General features: G+C 42.6%; 1 protein-coding gene across 5 annotated transcripts in view; it reads left to right on the forward strand.

Moving 5' to 3' along the window:
- The window catches only part of sgk1 (serum/glucocorticoid regulated kinase 1), a 123,610-nt gene extending 111,507 nt beyond the window's left edge, over positions 1-12,103 (forward strand). For 2 of the 5 annotated variants that reach the window (XM_085997563.1, XM_085997564.1), the window contains 12 exons: positions 7,110-7,188; positions 7,594-7,666; positions 7,769-7,818; positions 7,942-7,999; positions 8,109-8,192; positions 8,383-8,514; positions 8,784-8,896; positions 9,056-9,179; positions 9,872-9,967; positions 10,075-10,230; positions 10,629-10,718; positions 10,894-12,103. In XM_085997563.1, coding sequence (XP_085853689.1) covers positions 7,110-7,188; positions 7,594-7,666; positions 7,769-7,818; positions 7,942-7,999; positions 8,109-8,192; positions 8,383-8,514; positions 8,784-8,896; positions 9,056-9,179; positions 9,872-9,967; positions 10,075-10,230; positions 10,629-10,718; positions 10,894-11,061 — 1,223 coding nt within the window. In that variant the 3' untranslated portion in view covers positions 11,062-12,103. Of the gene's footprint in view, positions 1-4,925; positions 5,055-5,813; positions 6,780-7,109; positions 7,189-7,593; positions 7,667-7,768; positions 7,819-7,941; positions 8,000-8,108; positions 8,193-8,382; positions 8,515-8,783; positions 8,897-9,055; positions 9,180-9,871; positions 9,968-10,074; positions 10,231-10,628; positions 10,719-10,893 lie in introns of those variants that run through there. The other 3 variants (XM_085997566.1, XM_085997567.1, XM_085997565.1) reach the window with 3 other exon arrangements.
- The last annotated feature ends 3,561 nt before the right edge of the window (positions 12,104-15,664 follow it).

Raw genomic sequence — 15,664 nt, forward strand, 5'->3', positions numbered from 1 at the left:
ATTTTTAATTTTTATTAAAATGGATAAAATTGACATTGCACAAAATTAAAATTAGTTTTTCAGGGCCATAGCCTTTGTTTAGCAGTCAATAGGCTGTTAAAACCCCAGTTACACCTAATCCAAAAGGGTCTAACTTTTAATGGGGAATTTAACAGTGAGATTACTGCGGAAGAGCCGAAATTTTTGTCAGTTTCCATGTTTTGGGAGATTTCATTGATTGCGGCTCCGTGGTGGGGTGGGCACAGCACAGCCTGTGGAGGAGCAGTGAATGACAGACCGCAACTTTAGATTTCCTCATTAGGCAGTGCGTGCGCTAAATCCTGAAGTTGCGGTCGGTTTCAAAGACGAAATGACGGCGAACGATGCCAGCTCGCTGTCATCAGGACCGCAAATTCCGGGCCGAATTTAAAAAGGAAAGGAACACACTTAAGCAAGGAGGCAGAAAACATTGACAGACTAACTCAAATGGTCACACATTTTGATGACGATAATGAAAGACCCACAAAATGTTGTTAGAAAGATAAGTAGTGTTATTTTTTAAAATTAATCTTAAGTTACTAATTGATAAACTTGTCAATTGAAAGGGGCCAATCAAAAGAGTTGGAAAAAGTTAGAGCTGTAATAGGCTTTAAGCAGGTGCAGGGAAAGGGAGGAGAGGAGGGAAGAACAAAAGGGACGGTGTGTGATAGGGCGGAAGGCAGGAGTGGTTAAATGTTGCCATGGGGATGGCAGAATCATCAACAGCTGCTGCCTGAAAAAATAGGGGCAGGGGTTACAGTCTGAAATTGTTGAACTGGAATTTTGCCAGCGCTCAGAGGGTGGGTTCGGAGGCGGGTCCGCTGTCAATCAAAAAGATTGACAGCGGGCCGGTATCCCGCTGTCAACCCGCCTCCATGTCAATTTCCCAATTGTCGGGACTGTCATCCCTGAACAGACTCGACACCAAGCAGTGGGTCAGCCAATTCAGGTACTTAAAAGCTTGTTAAAAGGTACTTAAGCAGCATTTTACCATGTATTTACTATTTTACCAGCTTTTTCACGAGGTTCCCGGCACACGGGGATCATGTCAGGTAAGTATGCTGGGTTCTCAATGGCTCTCCATTCCTCTGAATAATTGACAGCTGCAAAAGTGGTATAATAGCTACCATTTCACAGCTATTCACTTTCCAATGTTAAAAGTTGGAGCATTCAGGATTTGGAATACACTTTCAGCTTTATGCAGTTTGGAAGTGTTTGGAGTAAACTCTCTATCCATTGTCACCTCCTTGGAGCAAGCTCTCTCACCATTGACAGATCACTTCTGTCATCTCAACTTCAGCTGCCATCTATTCCAGCAACATCAGTGCCCTTCAACAAATCTCACCTTGGTCCTCAGAATCCCACCACAATCAGCCCCAACACCAACATCACCAGACACACCAGCAGCACCAACAACAACACCAACCTTCTCCGCAATCACCTGATGCTGGACAGGACACAGGGCATCAGCACCCAACCACATTGCTGCCCGGGAGGCCAGGGATGGCCTCACCATGGCCAGATTTACTTCACTTGATGCTGTACACCCTGGCTGCCACATGATGTGCCAGGTTGGCACCACCTCACACCAGCACCATAAAGCATCCCTGCAATGTCCAAGCCATTCCTTTCCCACTCATCACCATTGCGGGGGGTGCCCTTATGTCTCACCATTCACTGCAACTCACTAAGCCACTTCCAAAGGTGCACACAAATCTGTCCAAGAAGGCAAAGTGTTCAAAATAAAGATTTCAATGTTTGACAACACATTAGCAGAAACTTTACATGAACATCGGCTAAAGGACCCAAGTGCCTACCCTTGTGTGTTGTTAGTTGGTATGATTGGACAAGGATGAGAGTGAGTGTGAGGGGTGGCTAGTGAGATGGGGATGTGATAATGTAGATAGAGAGAGGGATGGGTGGTGGTGCAAGGTAAGTTGATGTGTGTAAGGATGTGCAGGAGTAGGGTAGGGAAGGCAGAGTGATGGGTATGTGATGAGTGGCACAGCAGGATTAGGTTGAGTGTGGCTTTGCAGTAACGTTCCATGATCTACTGAGATCACTGAAAGGTTTGCACCACTGTAGCCTGGTCCTCCTAACGACATCCCTGCTTGTGTCCTCCTGTGCAATGTGCAACCAGGCTGCGTTGATCTCCTGGGGAGGTCTCTTCCACCCACGGGAAGGGAAGAGGACCTCCCTGCATGCTGCGACTCCCTGCATAAGTATATGTAGGGAGTCATGGGAGAGCCTGGGTGCAGCCGTGCACCTTTGTGCAGTGCTTGTCAGTGTTTGCAGCCCCTCAATGCTGTAGAACACTGACAGCTCAACTGTCAAAATAAATGTGGACATGATCCCTTTAAGGAAACCGGCTGATGACGCATCATCAAATTACGTCATCAGACCTGCTTCCTTTTAATTGGCCGGGAACCTCGCAAGGTGGGCTTAACAAGACCAATCTGGGCAAAATTACTTCAACAAAGCGCGATGGAACCGGGAGCGGGGTCGCAGTCCGTCGCCTACCTCGGCTGCACTTATCCCACCTCTGTAGGCGAAGTCGCAGCCTAAAGCTTCAACTGAGGCTGGCTAACTCAGCACAAAGCTGGGTCTTTCCAATCTAAATGGTTCAGGATATGAAGTAGAAAGAGAAGATGCTGGAAATACTCAGCTTGTCAGGCAGCATCAGCTTGACTCAGTTGGCAGTACTCTCACTTCTGACTCAGAAGTGAATGAGTTCAAGCCCACTATGGAATTGAGCACATAATCTAGGCTGACACTTCCATGCAGTACCGAGGGCGGGTGGCATTGCAGGGGATGTCGTCTTTCAGATGAAACGTTAAACTAAGGCCCTTTCTGCCAGCTCAGGTGGATGTAAAAGATCCCGTAGTACTATTTGAAGAATGGCAAAAGAGTTCTCCCTGTGTCCTGACCAACATTTTCCCTCAATCAACATCACTAAAAACAGATTGCCTGGTCATTCAGCTCATTTGTTGTTTTTGCTACCTTGTTTTATCATTACCACATCAGATGGTGCATTTACCCACTAAAGCCATCGGGGGGGCATTCACTCCTTTAGCTAATTATGTCATCAGAATGAGATTACCTTTTAACCACTCCCAGGTAGTCTTAATGTTTTACTAAAAGAGCCAAGGTTTACAATTTCTTTGTAACCTGCAGTAAAATAAAACATATCAATACAATGCAAGTCACAATGTACAACAACATTAAGGTCAAACGATGTAATTCATTGTGGCAAGCTGCTATCCATCACTGAAGGATGTCTGCTGCCAACAATAAAACCTGCTGAAAATGGAATAAAGGTGTCCCTATGAACCTGTTCCCTGTCTCTCTCACTCCCCCTATCGAATCACAACAAATAATACAGGTTAGAGTGTCATTCGAGGATGCAACACACCACCGGGTTAATGAACTATCTGAACTTCTCGTGGTTTATAAGATCATCTCAACCCTGTGATGCATTTCTGTCTTGTAACATCACTTGGCTCTCCAATCTGCTCCAGCACAAAGAAGAAACCATGCCCATATTTAATTTGGTAATAGTGTCAAAAATATTCTGCATACAATAGCACAACTCATTCTACTGGTCTGTGTGAGATCTGGTTTCTGTAGTGTTACTGAAATTGCTCAAATATTTGCACGACCTTGCAGAATATAATTTTTCATATTCAAAGGTGCAGATTGGTTCTATGTGGGTGCTGAGTTGGGAATAGCAATAAGAACTCAAAGGTATCACTGCCCTCTTAGATACATGCTGCTGTTCCTTTCTACAATTACCTATTTATGAATTAAATATTGTGCAGGAAAAAAGCCACTCAAGGTGTTCCATAAAAGTTAAGCACAGAAAGCAGAAACCCAGGAGCGATTACAAGGTCAAAATCTGCCTAACGGATTCACATGATGTATCAAATCCAGAGATCAAACCCAGATTATTTATAATTATTATTTTGTTTGTTCCCGGAGATCAGATTACTATCTCTAAATCGCTTTTTGTTGTCTATTTATTATATAAATTATGGTTTAATTTTATGTGAAAATGTTATTTCATGTTGGGGTTCAGGGTAACTCTAAATGATGATGTTCACACGGGAAGATTAATGTCTGTGATGTCATTACTGCAGATTTACCAAGAAATAATTTCCACTTCATGACTGGGGAATGGGTTGTCTACCTAATATATATTATATAATATTGAGAAGCAGAGTGCAAGTATTTCCTGTGATTAACTGCTCTGGCACAATGAAGAACGCGTGTGTACACTCAAGCTCTTTGTGTTCGAGCACTTAATCACAGAAAATTCTGTGCTAGTTTCTAAAACATGGACCCCTGCACCGGACACTGGAGATGCAGAAGAGACAAGATATTGCAATTCACAAACTGCTGCTCTGAACTTCGCTCCACTCCTGGCCGACTGTCTTCCTTGAAGGAAACCTGTGGTGGATGCCAGGAATTAGCAGGGGGCGCCCCCTCCACCCGAGAGGTATCCGGTCCCTTGGAAGCAGTCTCAACAAGTCTCTTCCACGCAAGTGCCTCGGTGCCCAATGTCCTGGCGCCACAAGAGGGCCCTGTGTCTGTGGTGACTGGTGACACTCAAGTGGCACACACTTACCTCAGCCACTGTTAGTTCAGTTCCCCCTCAAACTAAGAAGAATCAGACTGAAATCACGGCCTGTTAACAACGGTTAACTTAAGCAAATTAAATGTTGTAAAATATATATAGCAACTGTAATTGGCATGTGGAGGTCAAGTACATATATTTCGAGAGGGCCCCGCTTTTAATCGCACGAGTAGAGCAATCAGCCCCTTACGTTGTGGAATTTATAATCGACGCACGGTGATAAGTTATCTATGTTTAATTAAAGGCGCTTCGCCTATATATTGGACCGCGTTGTGCCTGTGATTTCTGTCAGTTCCCAGTGGATATTGTGGGGCTTGTCCACCAGTCTTAACACGCGGAGACGACCATGAAACCGTTAACAGAAATGATTTCTTTCACAGGTTAGATACCTTTCCGTGCTGGGGTGAGTTGACTGCTGTAATGTCGAAGTGTGACTGTGAGAGGCGATCCTGGCTGCCCGCTCTGTGTGGTGAAGGGGAAGGGATCGCTTTGTGAAACCCGATCACTTTCCTCTGTGCCCGGCCCGGGTCTGGCCGATCTCCACTTTCATTCTTGGATCCGATCTCGGTTTCTCTGGCTGAGTATCAAAGGCCCACTTGTGGTTCAGCGGGAGGGGACGAGACTGCGAGCCAGTGACGAGTAATGAATGGTCCAGATTGCCACGTCGAAAATCAGTTGGGGGGTGGGGGGAAGCTAAATGTTGTGGGAAGAGATACATGCGTTTTGCTTGGAGTGTGTGATTTGCGAGTATTTCACCGACCGGATTGATCTTTTTTCTTGCATTTGGTCTGTATGCTAAACATAATCCAACCCCCGTCCCAGTGATTTTAAAGATATGTGCGTTTTGCAGACCGCAATTGGAATCAGTGCAGAATGCAAAGCTCCCGGCTCCCCATGAAGTGAACACCCAGATGCACTGTCATCTTACTGGTTACACTGATTTATCTGTGATTCTGCTTTACATTATAAATGATTCCGAGGGTGATTTAACGTTGATGCCAATCGTTGTGCGAGTCATTCAGTCCACACCGTCATTCCAGTCTGTGAAAGACGGAGCATTATTATTTTTTTAAAATCCCACAGGCGGTGTGGAGGGACTGGCAGCAACTGGGAAACTCGCTTGCGAGTAACCCTTGTGGCACAGGCGGGCGGGGAATGCCGTGTCCACGACTCCGGATTGGCTCTTGACTTTTGCATGGAGTAGTCAGTGTTACATTTTGACCAAGTGATGCTCCGAGTCAACAGACCAAGAATGTCAGATTCTCACTCCCCTCCCCCCTCTCCTGTACAGAAAATATAGGGAGGCGATCCGAATCAGTCATAAATTGTAATTTTACTCGTTGGTTTCGGAAACAGAAAATCACTAATAACTTGTGTTTACAATGAGAAATCGTTTCCTCTTGTGAAATGAAGAATTCTTCCATCATTACTGGTTGTGCATGACACATCTCGCTGGTAGAAAAGGCAGTTTTACTTAATTCTGGATGGAATTGGAATGACTGGACTAATCTCCTGAACTTTTCCTGATAGCTGGAATTGCAAAAGCAACAAGAGTCTGATTATGTGCTCAAAGAACAATGCGATTGAACAACACAATGATACACACACATTTCACAAACTTGCCCGAGCTGTTCGCATCAAACGATCTTCAAGGTTTTTGCAGCACCATGGGGGGAGGGGGAGGAGCGAGGTGACCTGATAGTGAACAGGTGGGAATGTGGAGCCGGGGGAATGTTCCCAGCGCTCGGTCTGTGACAGCTCCACAAGTTGCTGGTGCTGGCTTGTTGTTTGCATTGTGTGACGCTGGCGTTCCGGGAGGAAGCCGAGGGTGAATGATTTTGACAGGCTGAGTCAGAGCAGGCAGGACCGCCCGGCACCGCGACATTGCTCACATACCACCGCCCCCAGCCCCGGCTCCTGCCTGCATATATATATCTAGCAAAGAGCACAGCCGTAGCTTCTCACAGTCGGCAACCTCTCTCTCACTGGGCAAGGACAGCGCAGGGGCAATCAGGACACAAACCTCCAGTTCCTAATAATCTTTTATCAGCCATGACTATCAAATCCAGCTCCTCGGGATCTGCTCTCACTTACTCCAAGATGAGAGGGATGGTCGCGATACTTACTGGTAATGTTTGTTTTCATATCCCCGGATTGGTGTTTTTTATATATAATGTACAAAAGCTGCAAGTTACAATCGTGTATGTTTAGATTCCCAAAGCAGCGTTTTTAAAAAAAACTCGAGATCGTTCACCCTGGAGATATATTATATGACTAAACGCTGATGCTAAATGACTTTCTAACTTTAAGTGCTGATGGTAAATGGGTTTATAACTTGCAAAGGCAGCTGCAAAAAGCAACTGGCTTTTTTGACTTGTTCGACTTGTTTGTGCCGGGTAACTTTATCAGAGTATTCTGTGCTTGTTATTCTAAGTACCTTTATTGTTTTTTTTTACAGCTTTTATGAAACAGAAACGAATGGGACTGAACGACCTCATCCAGAAACTCGCCGCCTCTCAGTCATACGCCTGTAAACAGTGAGTATGTTGTGCCTTACTGTCACTGACTACTTGTTGCACTCTCAGCGGGTGCTGTGGACAGGAGCTGCCGGTAGCGATAGGTGAACGCGGCCCGTTTTGAGGTGGTAATGGTTGCGGGGTGGTGGGGGGGGGGGTGGGTGCAGTTGAGGTCTGGCCCGGTTTTGGTCCGAGCAGAGCCCGTTCCCCATACAGATCTCTGCACCTGGCTCCGCTCACAATAGCGCGTCTGTCTGCACCGAGACATCTCCGGCTCATCTCTCCCCCGTTGAAACAATGCTTTGTCTTCACTAAGATCACAGTCTCTAATTCATACAAGAGCATCGAATTGTGGACAGGTTCTCAAACCGACTGCGGGTCTTGGTTCAGTTGCTAATGGGTTTTGTACATTGTTTCTTTAAACAGCTCAGAAGTTCCAGCCATGTTACACGTCAATCCAACAGAAACTGAGATGAACGGGACCGGCGCGTCTCCTCCAGTGAGTATATAAATTAAATCAAGGATCTAGCTGATTGTTTCTGTTTCTTGACGCTTCACACGAGCGGTGCTAACTTCGCTATTGATGTGATTTCCCCTGCAGCCCAGCCCCACAACAGCACAGATCAACCTCGGCCCTTCCTCTAACCCTCAGTGAGTATCAGTGGATCCATTCATTGCTGGGATGGAAACATGTGTTTGCTGTTCATTGCAGTGGAATTCACCCTCGGAATGTAACATTTTCTAACGATTTGTTTTAAACTTTCTCCCCTATAGGGCCAAGCCAAGTGACTTCAACTTTCTAAAGGTGATCGGAAAAGGAAGCTTTGGAAAGGTTTGCAACACTTTTTTCTAAAATGCGACATAACCGATTACAAACTGTCAAACGATCTTGTTTTGGAAATGTGTGAGTTTCTCTAAATTTATGGCAATCTTTTCAACAGGTCCTGCTCGCAAAACACAAAGCTGACGACCAGTTCTACGCAGTAAAAGTCTTGCAGAAAAAGGCCATTTTGAAGAAGAAAGAGGTAATAATTGACACTTTTTAGACACTGAGTAACTTCCTGCTGCACAGGGCGTTAAAACTTTGTGTCCGGGGAGTTTACGTTCACTCGTTCATTCCGTCAAACTTGCTGGGACTTGAAATGAATGAATATTCTTGCGCACGGGTTCACTTGGTTTTGTCACTCAGCGCTTTCTCTATTGTTTCCTTTTAAGGAAAAGCACATCATGTCGGAGCGTAATGTCCTGCTGAAGAATGTGAAACACCCTTTCTTGGTGGGGCTCTACTATTCGTTCCAGACAGCCGACAAACTCTACTTTGTCCTGGACTACATAAATGGAGGCGAGGTGAGCCACAGGGGACTGACGGCAGGACGGGATTTCCTGCCCCAAGTAGCAGTGGTGTGAAAGACTCAGACATTGTAAAGGGGGGACTTAATAGCGGACGTGGAGGACAGTCCTTAGAATAAGTAACTGTAATTAGCTGGTGAGTGAGAGATGTGTCAAATGGGGAGGTGGGTGGTGTAACAGGCCATTCCCTTTTGTTGTAGAAGGACATCTTGATTGTTTTCCGATCGATTCTAATTTATTGTTTGTTGGTTTGCTTTCTCCTACAGTTGTTTTATCACCTGCAACGTGAACGTTGCTTCCTAGAACCACGAGCCAGGTTTTATGCTGCTGAGATTGCCAGCGCTCTGGGCTACCTCCACTCTCTCAAAATTGTTTACAGGTTAGTAAGACTTGAATAAAGGAAGCAACCTTGTGATTAAACTGTACAATACTATTTCAATATCTTGAGAGGGAACATATATAATTCAAGTCACTAAAACTACTTGGATGTAGATTTGAGCAGATTCTAAATAGCTCTCTTCATGTTTTTATCTTGTAGAGATTTAAAGCCTGAGAATATTTTACTTGATCGCCAAGGACACATTGTTCTGACTGATTTCGGCCTATGCAAAGAGAACATTGAACCAAACGGCACAACATGCACTTTCTGTGGCACACCTGAGGTAAGTGAAACCTGTATTTCGTGGGCCCCAGAGGCACTTTTATAGACTCCGTATTCTTCTGCTAGACCAATCACCATCTCTTTCAGATAATGTTTTGAACCAATAGCGAGTTGAGCTTACAGAGCTGCTGCCAACACTGGCCCTGACTGTGGAGACTGCGCTGTAAAGTCAATGAGATGATGCAGCTGCCCCTGGAGACACACAGATACACTTGTGAAGAAGTATTTTTCCTTAGTGCCTCCGGAGGCAGCAGTGTCATGGCTTTTTTTCTGGCTGTGGGCAAGTTGAGTGCTCAGCCTGCCTTGATCGAGTTAGCAATGTGGTTTTCCTATTGCTGTCACATATGGACCTTTCCCAGAAAGATCTGATAGACACTCAACAGCTGTGTACACATAACCCTGCTCATACACACTTGCTATTTTTGTTTCTGCCAGTGCTGTGGAACACACCCTGTAGTATAACTAGGGCGAGATAGGATTAGGAACCAAGGCTATTAGAATCAACTATACTTTAATTCTGTTATACAAGTGCAACATAAAGTGGCACTTTTTAATGTACTGTAAAAGTATCAACAAGCACATTTCTACAATGAGGGTTGACTATCCTGTCTGTATTGTACCAGGGTTTGTTTATTACTTCTTGTTGTGAAAGACAAATGTTTTTAAATTGTCTGTTCATTTATTCTCTTACAGTACTTGGCCCCTGAGGTTTTACACAAACAGCCCTATGACCGGACAGTCGACTGGTGGTGCTTGGGTGCAGTCCTCTACGAGATGTTGTATGGATTGGTAAGCACCATCAATGCATTATTAGGCAAGCAACCAAGATGTTTCTTTAAATTAAAGCATATTAGCTTATTGTAAATTAATAACGTTCTCTCGGTGTTTTGATACAGCCACCATTCTATAGCAGGAACACTGCTGAGATGTACGACAATATTCTGAACAAGCCACTACTGTTGAAACCAAACATCTCTAATGCTGCCAGAGATCTGCTGGAGGGCTTGCTGCAAAAAGATAGAACAAAACGCCTGGGTGCAAAGGAGGACTTTGTAAGTAAATACTTATTTCTTTTGATTAAACTGTTTTCCTATTGATCTTTGGCTTTATGGGGAAGCTACTTGTGTAGTGTGAACACATCAATAAAGCTGAGGGACCCACACTTTGTCTTTCTGAAGTACTCTGTAATGAGGTCTTGAATACTTTGGAAAAAATCCTTTTATTCAGACTTACCTGATCATACTCATTCTGATTACTATCGGACTAAACATAGTGGACCATATCAGTAAAGAATATTATTTTTAAACTGGGCAGGGTATTTAAACCTAACCAGTTGCCATGCTCCTACATTTTAAAACCTAATTGTGGAGTCAGGTAAATTGCTTTAGCCAATCAGTCTTTTCTTCTATTAAAGTCCTTTTTACTTGACTGTAATGTTCTCTTTCTACAGATGGATATCAAGGCTCACATCTTCTTTTCTTCAATAAACTGGGTTGATTTAAATGCCAAGAAGCTAACACCTCCGTTTAACCCTAATGTGGTAAGTAACTAATTACTCACAGAATTGCTTCACAATAGTAGATTTGTGTGGTTTATACAAATAAAACAACCCAAGTTTGTTTCTTCCCTTTTAAATTTGGGGAATTATGTATAAAATTACAGCAAAAATAAAAGCTGGAATTGTAATTCTCTTTACTTTTTTATTATTATTCTAGAGTGGACCTGCTGACTTGCAGCACTTTGACCCAGAGTTCACAGAGGAGCCCGTTCCAAACTCGATTGGCAGATCACCTGATAATGCTCTGATTACTGCCAGTGTTAAGGCAGCATCTGACGCTTTCCTGGGATTCTCATATGCTCCACCCATGGACTCCTTCCTGTAGTGAATGATCAAATGGAGTTGTCTGATGAGGGTTTACCTTATCTGAGCTCTCTTTGGGTTTACCAAGAAATGGGACTTATCTGGAAGGAAAATTACACATCTCATTGGCAGCTGCCTGACCTTCAGTTCCATTTCTGAGGTGACGCTGAAGTCTTCAAGGAGCACTTGTTGCTCGGTGCGTCTGGGAGATGGCCGCGGCAGTGCTGCATACCGGAAGAAAGTCCATTTATCAAAGGGACGGAATAAGAACTTGCTGTCATCCCACCATTTGAAGATTTTTTATTTAAACCTGACTTGAATAAGGGTGATGATTGTCGGGAGACTGTTGTTTCAGCTACATGTGCCTTTTGCAATTAGCAAGGTTGTAGGCTTTGAAGTGGTCACGTTCAGGTGTTGAGTCACAACATACGGAAATGTGAACAATGGTGCAAGTGTGGTTTAATCATGGCCATTGGACCTAATGATTGTTCTGTGCTCTAAACATTCACTTGAGTGATTTTGATCGACACAGCAGGCACTATACGATGGGGTCTATTCATCACATCCACACTAGGAAGATGAGATGAAATGTAGATATTGTCTCTGTATAATTTAACCCCACTTCCCTCCTGCCCCCGCCCCCCCCCCCCCTCAAATACACACAACACACACTAAAATAGTTCACTACAATATGCTAGAAGCATTGCTGCTATAGGTAGAACTATAAATATTGTTTCTAGGACCAAAATGCCCCATTCATGGAGTCTGTCTTATAACTTCCAACTGGCTTGTATGTGCTAGTAATCCTGTATGTATAAAATAACTTTTTTTTTGTTTCTATTGCATTCCAGTTTTTAATGGTCGTCTCATTTCAGCTGTGCATATGTAAAGAAATCTGTATGTTGTGATCCGTTGCTGCACTAGTTTTAATGTGTATATTTAAGACATTACCAATAATGTAAATGGTTTTTCTGTATAATAGACTGTAATTTTAATTTGTTTTGAAATGTACACATTCCTGAACTAAGGTTGGGTTTGCAATAAATGTGAAACTATTTAAAAAATATATTACTCCCATATTTTGTAGCTATGGATAAGTGTTGCATCACTGTTTAAAATTTCAATGCAAAAGGAATCTTGCATTAAAGACTGTGGTCAATGTCAAATTGACTGAACATACTCGCACACAACAAATCCACACTTTCTCATGGGGCAGCAAAGGAGTCTGTTAAACATCCAAACATGTTTAAGGCACTTCTACATTTTTCTTGAATTGCAAGACAGCAGAGTCCCATGATCTTGGAGTACCATTCTCCCCTTTATACTTCCATCAATGTGCCACTGGTGATCATAGGCCCTGTTGGCATTCTAGTGGGAAATAAATGCTCATTTTCTGTGTCTCTGCTCTTGAAATCCATGAAAAGTTGGGTCCTAGGTGTTATTAGAGGTTGGAGCTACTTTTATATTGGGTTTAGTGGGATGCTAAGGCCACTAACTATGGATGCAGTTGGCATCAACTGCAAGGTAAACTTGTTAGCCTTAGCGAATCTGATAAATTTACTTTGGTGTTGCCATTAACTGCACGAGAACCATAACACCACACTGAACCTTATAGGAAAGCAGTGCTGGAGTTTGCCTCTTTCGTTTGCTGTTGACAGTAGCTATATCACACTCATGCCAGCAATGGTACATTATTTCCTACATTACAACAGTGACTACACTTCAAAAGTACTAAATTAGCTGTAAAGCGCTTTGGGACGTACTGAGCTTGTGAAAGGCGCTATATAAATGCAAGTCATTTCTTTATGAAGGGATCTAAGTCTCAAGAGCTCCAGTGTTTATAATGTTTGAACACTCATGTGTTTCCCGCTTGCTCCATAACTTATATCCTCTGTGTTTAATGCATTGGTGAAATGAGATAATGGTTCATTCTAGTCATGATACCCAGAAATAAAAATAGTATTTTTTGGACTGGTCAATCTAATTTGACTTATGCCACATATTTAGGTCAGGAAGCTGTGCAGAAAATTATTTTAATCACTTCTCTGCTGTGACACTATAGGAAAGGGCTGGATCGTACTCTGTAGGCACAACGGGCCTTCCCTTAATGTAGGAGTGCAGATAGATGTGAATGTTTGGGGCTGTCTGGGGCATTTATATAATAACAACTTGCATTTATTTAGCGCCTTTAATGTAGAAAAAAACCTCCCAAGGTGCTTCATGGAAACATTAGACAAAGATTGACACTGAGCCAAAGAAGGAGATATTGGGAGGGAGTGACTAAAAGCTTGGTCAAAAAAGTACGTTTTATGGAGGGTTTTAACAGAGGAGAGAGGTGGAGCTGTTTCCAGAGGGAATTCCTGAGCTTGGGGCTGAGGTGGTTGAAGGCACGGCCAGCAAAGGTGGTGTGAAGGGATTGTGGGGGTTGTACAAGAGGCCAGAGTTGGAAGAACACAGAGTTCTGAGAGGGCTGCGAAGGCAAAATAGTTCATTTTGATTATTTGGGAAACCTATAAAGTTTCCATGTATTAATCTCCCAGAAGTTTTAAAACTGGAGAAAAGTTTGCAGACTGCAGGAAACTCCATATTGTGCTCTGGAATTTGGACAAATTCATTGAAAGCTACTATCAGGGATTTGTGTGAGTGTAGGAAATTGTCCTATTACTTGCTAATGAGACCAGGCCCTTCTCATATTTGCAAGATTTGCTTTTCTTGATTCAAAGAACCCTTTACTGTCACAACAACCCACAGTGGGAGTAAGTGCTTGCCTTGGCAGGATATAATGCCCTCAGTGATGTGGAGAGCCACTTTTCTGTCGTGTTTTGCTGCATTGCTTCTATTCATATCAAGAAAGATTTGCAAACACAAAGGGGGAAGTTGCGATCACAACTTTTAAATAACTGCCAATGTGTAAGACACAGCATCTTACACTACTACTTCGACCAATTGAGGAATAGCAATATAATAGAGGTATTAAAGTAAACAAGGTTACCAAGAAAGGGGTTGGATTTTTTAATATCCTGATGACCTAAATTCACATGTCTAATGGTACATGGGAGTTCAATCAGCTGGTTTATTTTCCCAGCGCCTTAGGAACCAGTGACAAACATTGTAGTAATCCGGATTCAGAAATGCCATCTTTGATCAGTTTAATTTAGCTTGTTGTAGACTGTTAAGTGTATCTTATTAATCTTTGCTTTAAGAGTTTTAATGCTATTAGGTTAATATATTAGATGAACCATGATGAGCTCCGATCATGGGACAAGCCACTGGTATCTCAGTCCTCATTTATTAAAATGTTAGAAAAAACTTTGAGTGCAGACATCAGCAAACAATGGATATATATATAACCCAATCCACAAGTATACAATCTTAAACAGGCATATTCCTGGCAATCTCCTTTTATATGGATTTTGCTCTTCTTACACCATAATTGTATAACTGTCCTTTTTGGCTGATGTGATCAATCGCATATAACGGGATTCTACTGGTGGTTAGTTGTTATTGAGCAGACTTATGCTAAGATCTCTTACTTAATGTGGGTTCACTATTCAAATATACTATCCAGCTCATTGGAACTACTCTGTTTATAATCATGGATATCTACAAAGTGAATGATAGTGATAAAAAAGATAACATATCTGCATATGCTGCTATGTAATTAAACATTAAAACCTGCATTATGTGCGTACTCACTGAATATATGCACACACTGAAATCTACAATTGTGCGCAACATATGTATTGCTATCACATGAAGAGGTTGAGGCGAATAACATAGACACATTTAAGAGGAAGCAAGTAAGTACATGAGGGAGAGAGGAATAGAAGGATATGTTGATAAGGTGAGGTGAAGTAAGGTGGGAGGAGGCTCGTGTGGAGCATAAACACCTGTTGGGCCAAATGGCCTGTTTCTGTGGTGTAAAACTGTATGTAATTCTATGCAACATGCATGTGGGTACCTCTAAAAATGCCATTGCTTATATTATTTTTATTATCATCATCTGCTACAAAGATTTGTTTGTACTTTTTAATAAATAAAACCTAACAAATAAATAAAACAAAAAAATGCTTCCTCAAGCAACATAACCAAAAACACACCAACTGATAATTCAACTCATTGTTGTTTATGGGATCTTGCTGAGTGAAAAATGACTGCTGTGTTTGCCAAAATAATAAATCACTGCCCTGCAAAGTCATTCACTGTACGTGAAATGCTTTGAGACATTGCTGGGACATGTGACAAGGAGCTATATAAATGCAAGTTTCCTTTCGTTCATTCAAAGTCATTTGATATTGCAAACAAGTCTGTCCATTGAGGAAGTCCCATATGTCGGTACAGTCCACTAACAATACTGAGGCACAGATTAGCTGCACAGAAAATACTTTGGAAATAAACTGATATCAATCAAATATTATCTGCCAATGAAGCTAGATCCACAGGATAAAATTATGCATCATTTAGTAGAGATAAAAAAGTGACAGATCTCAATTTGATTTGATTTCAAAATACTTTCTTTATTCAACAGGCTCCATCTCACAGCCCAGGCAAGAGCCAGCAAAAGTTACACAAGTAGAGCAGATGAGTTTCAGGGGGACTATTTACCTCCTGCAGGGATGGGGCGG

This window comes from Somniosus microcephalus, chromosome 9 (assembly GCF_052327205.1).
Source record: "Somniosus microcephalus isolate GS21.2 chromosome 9, FLI_Smic_1.0, whole genome shotgun sequence".
Lineage (NCBI taxonomy): Eukaryota > Metazoa > Chordata > Chondrichthyes > Squaliformes > Somniosidae > Somniosus > Somniosus microcephalus.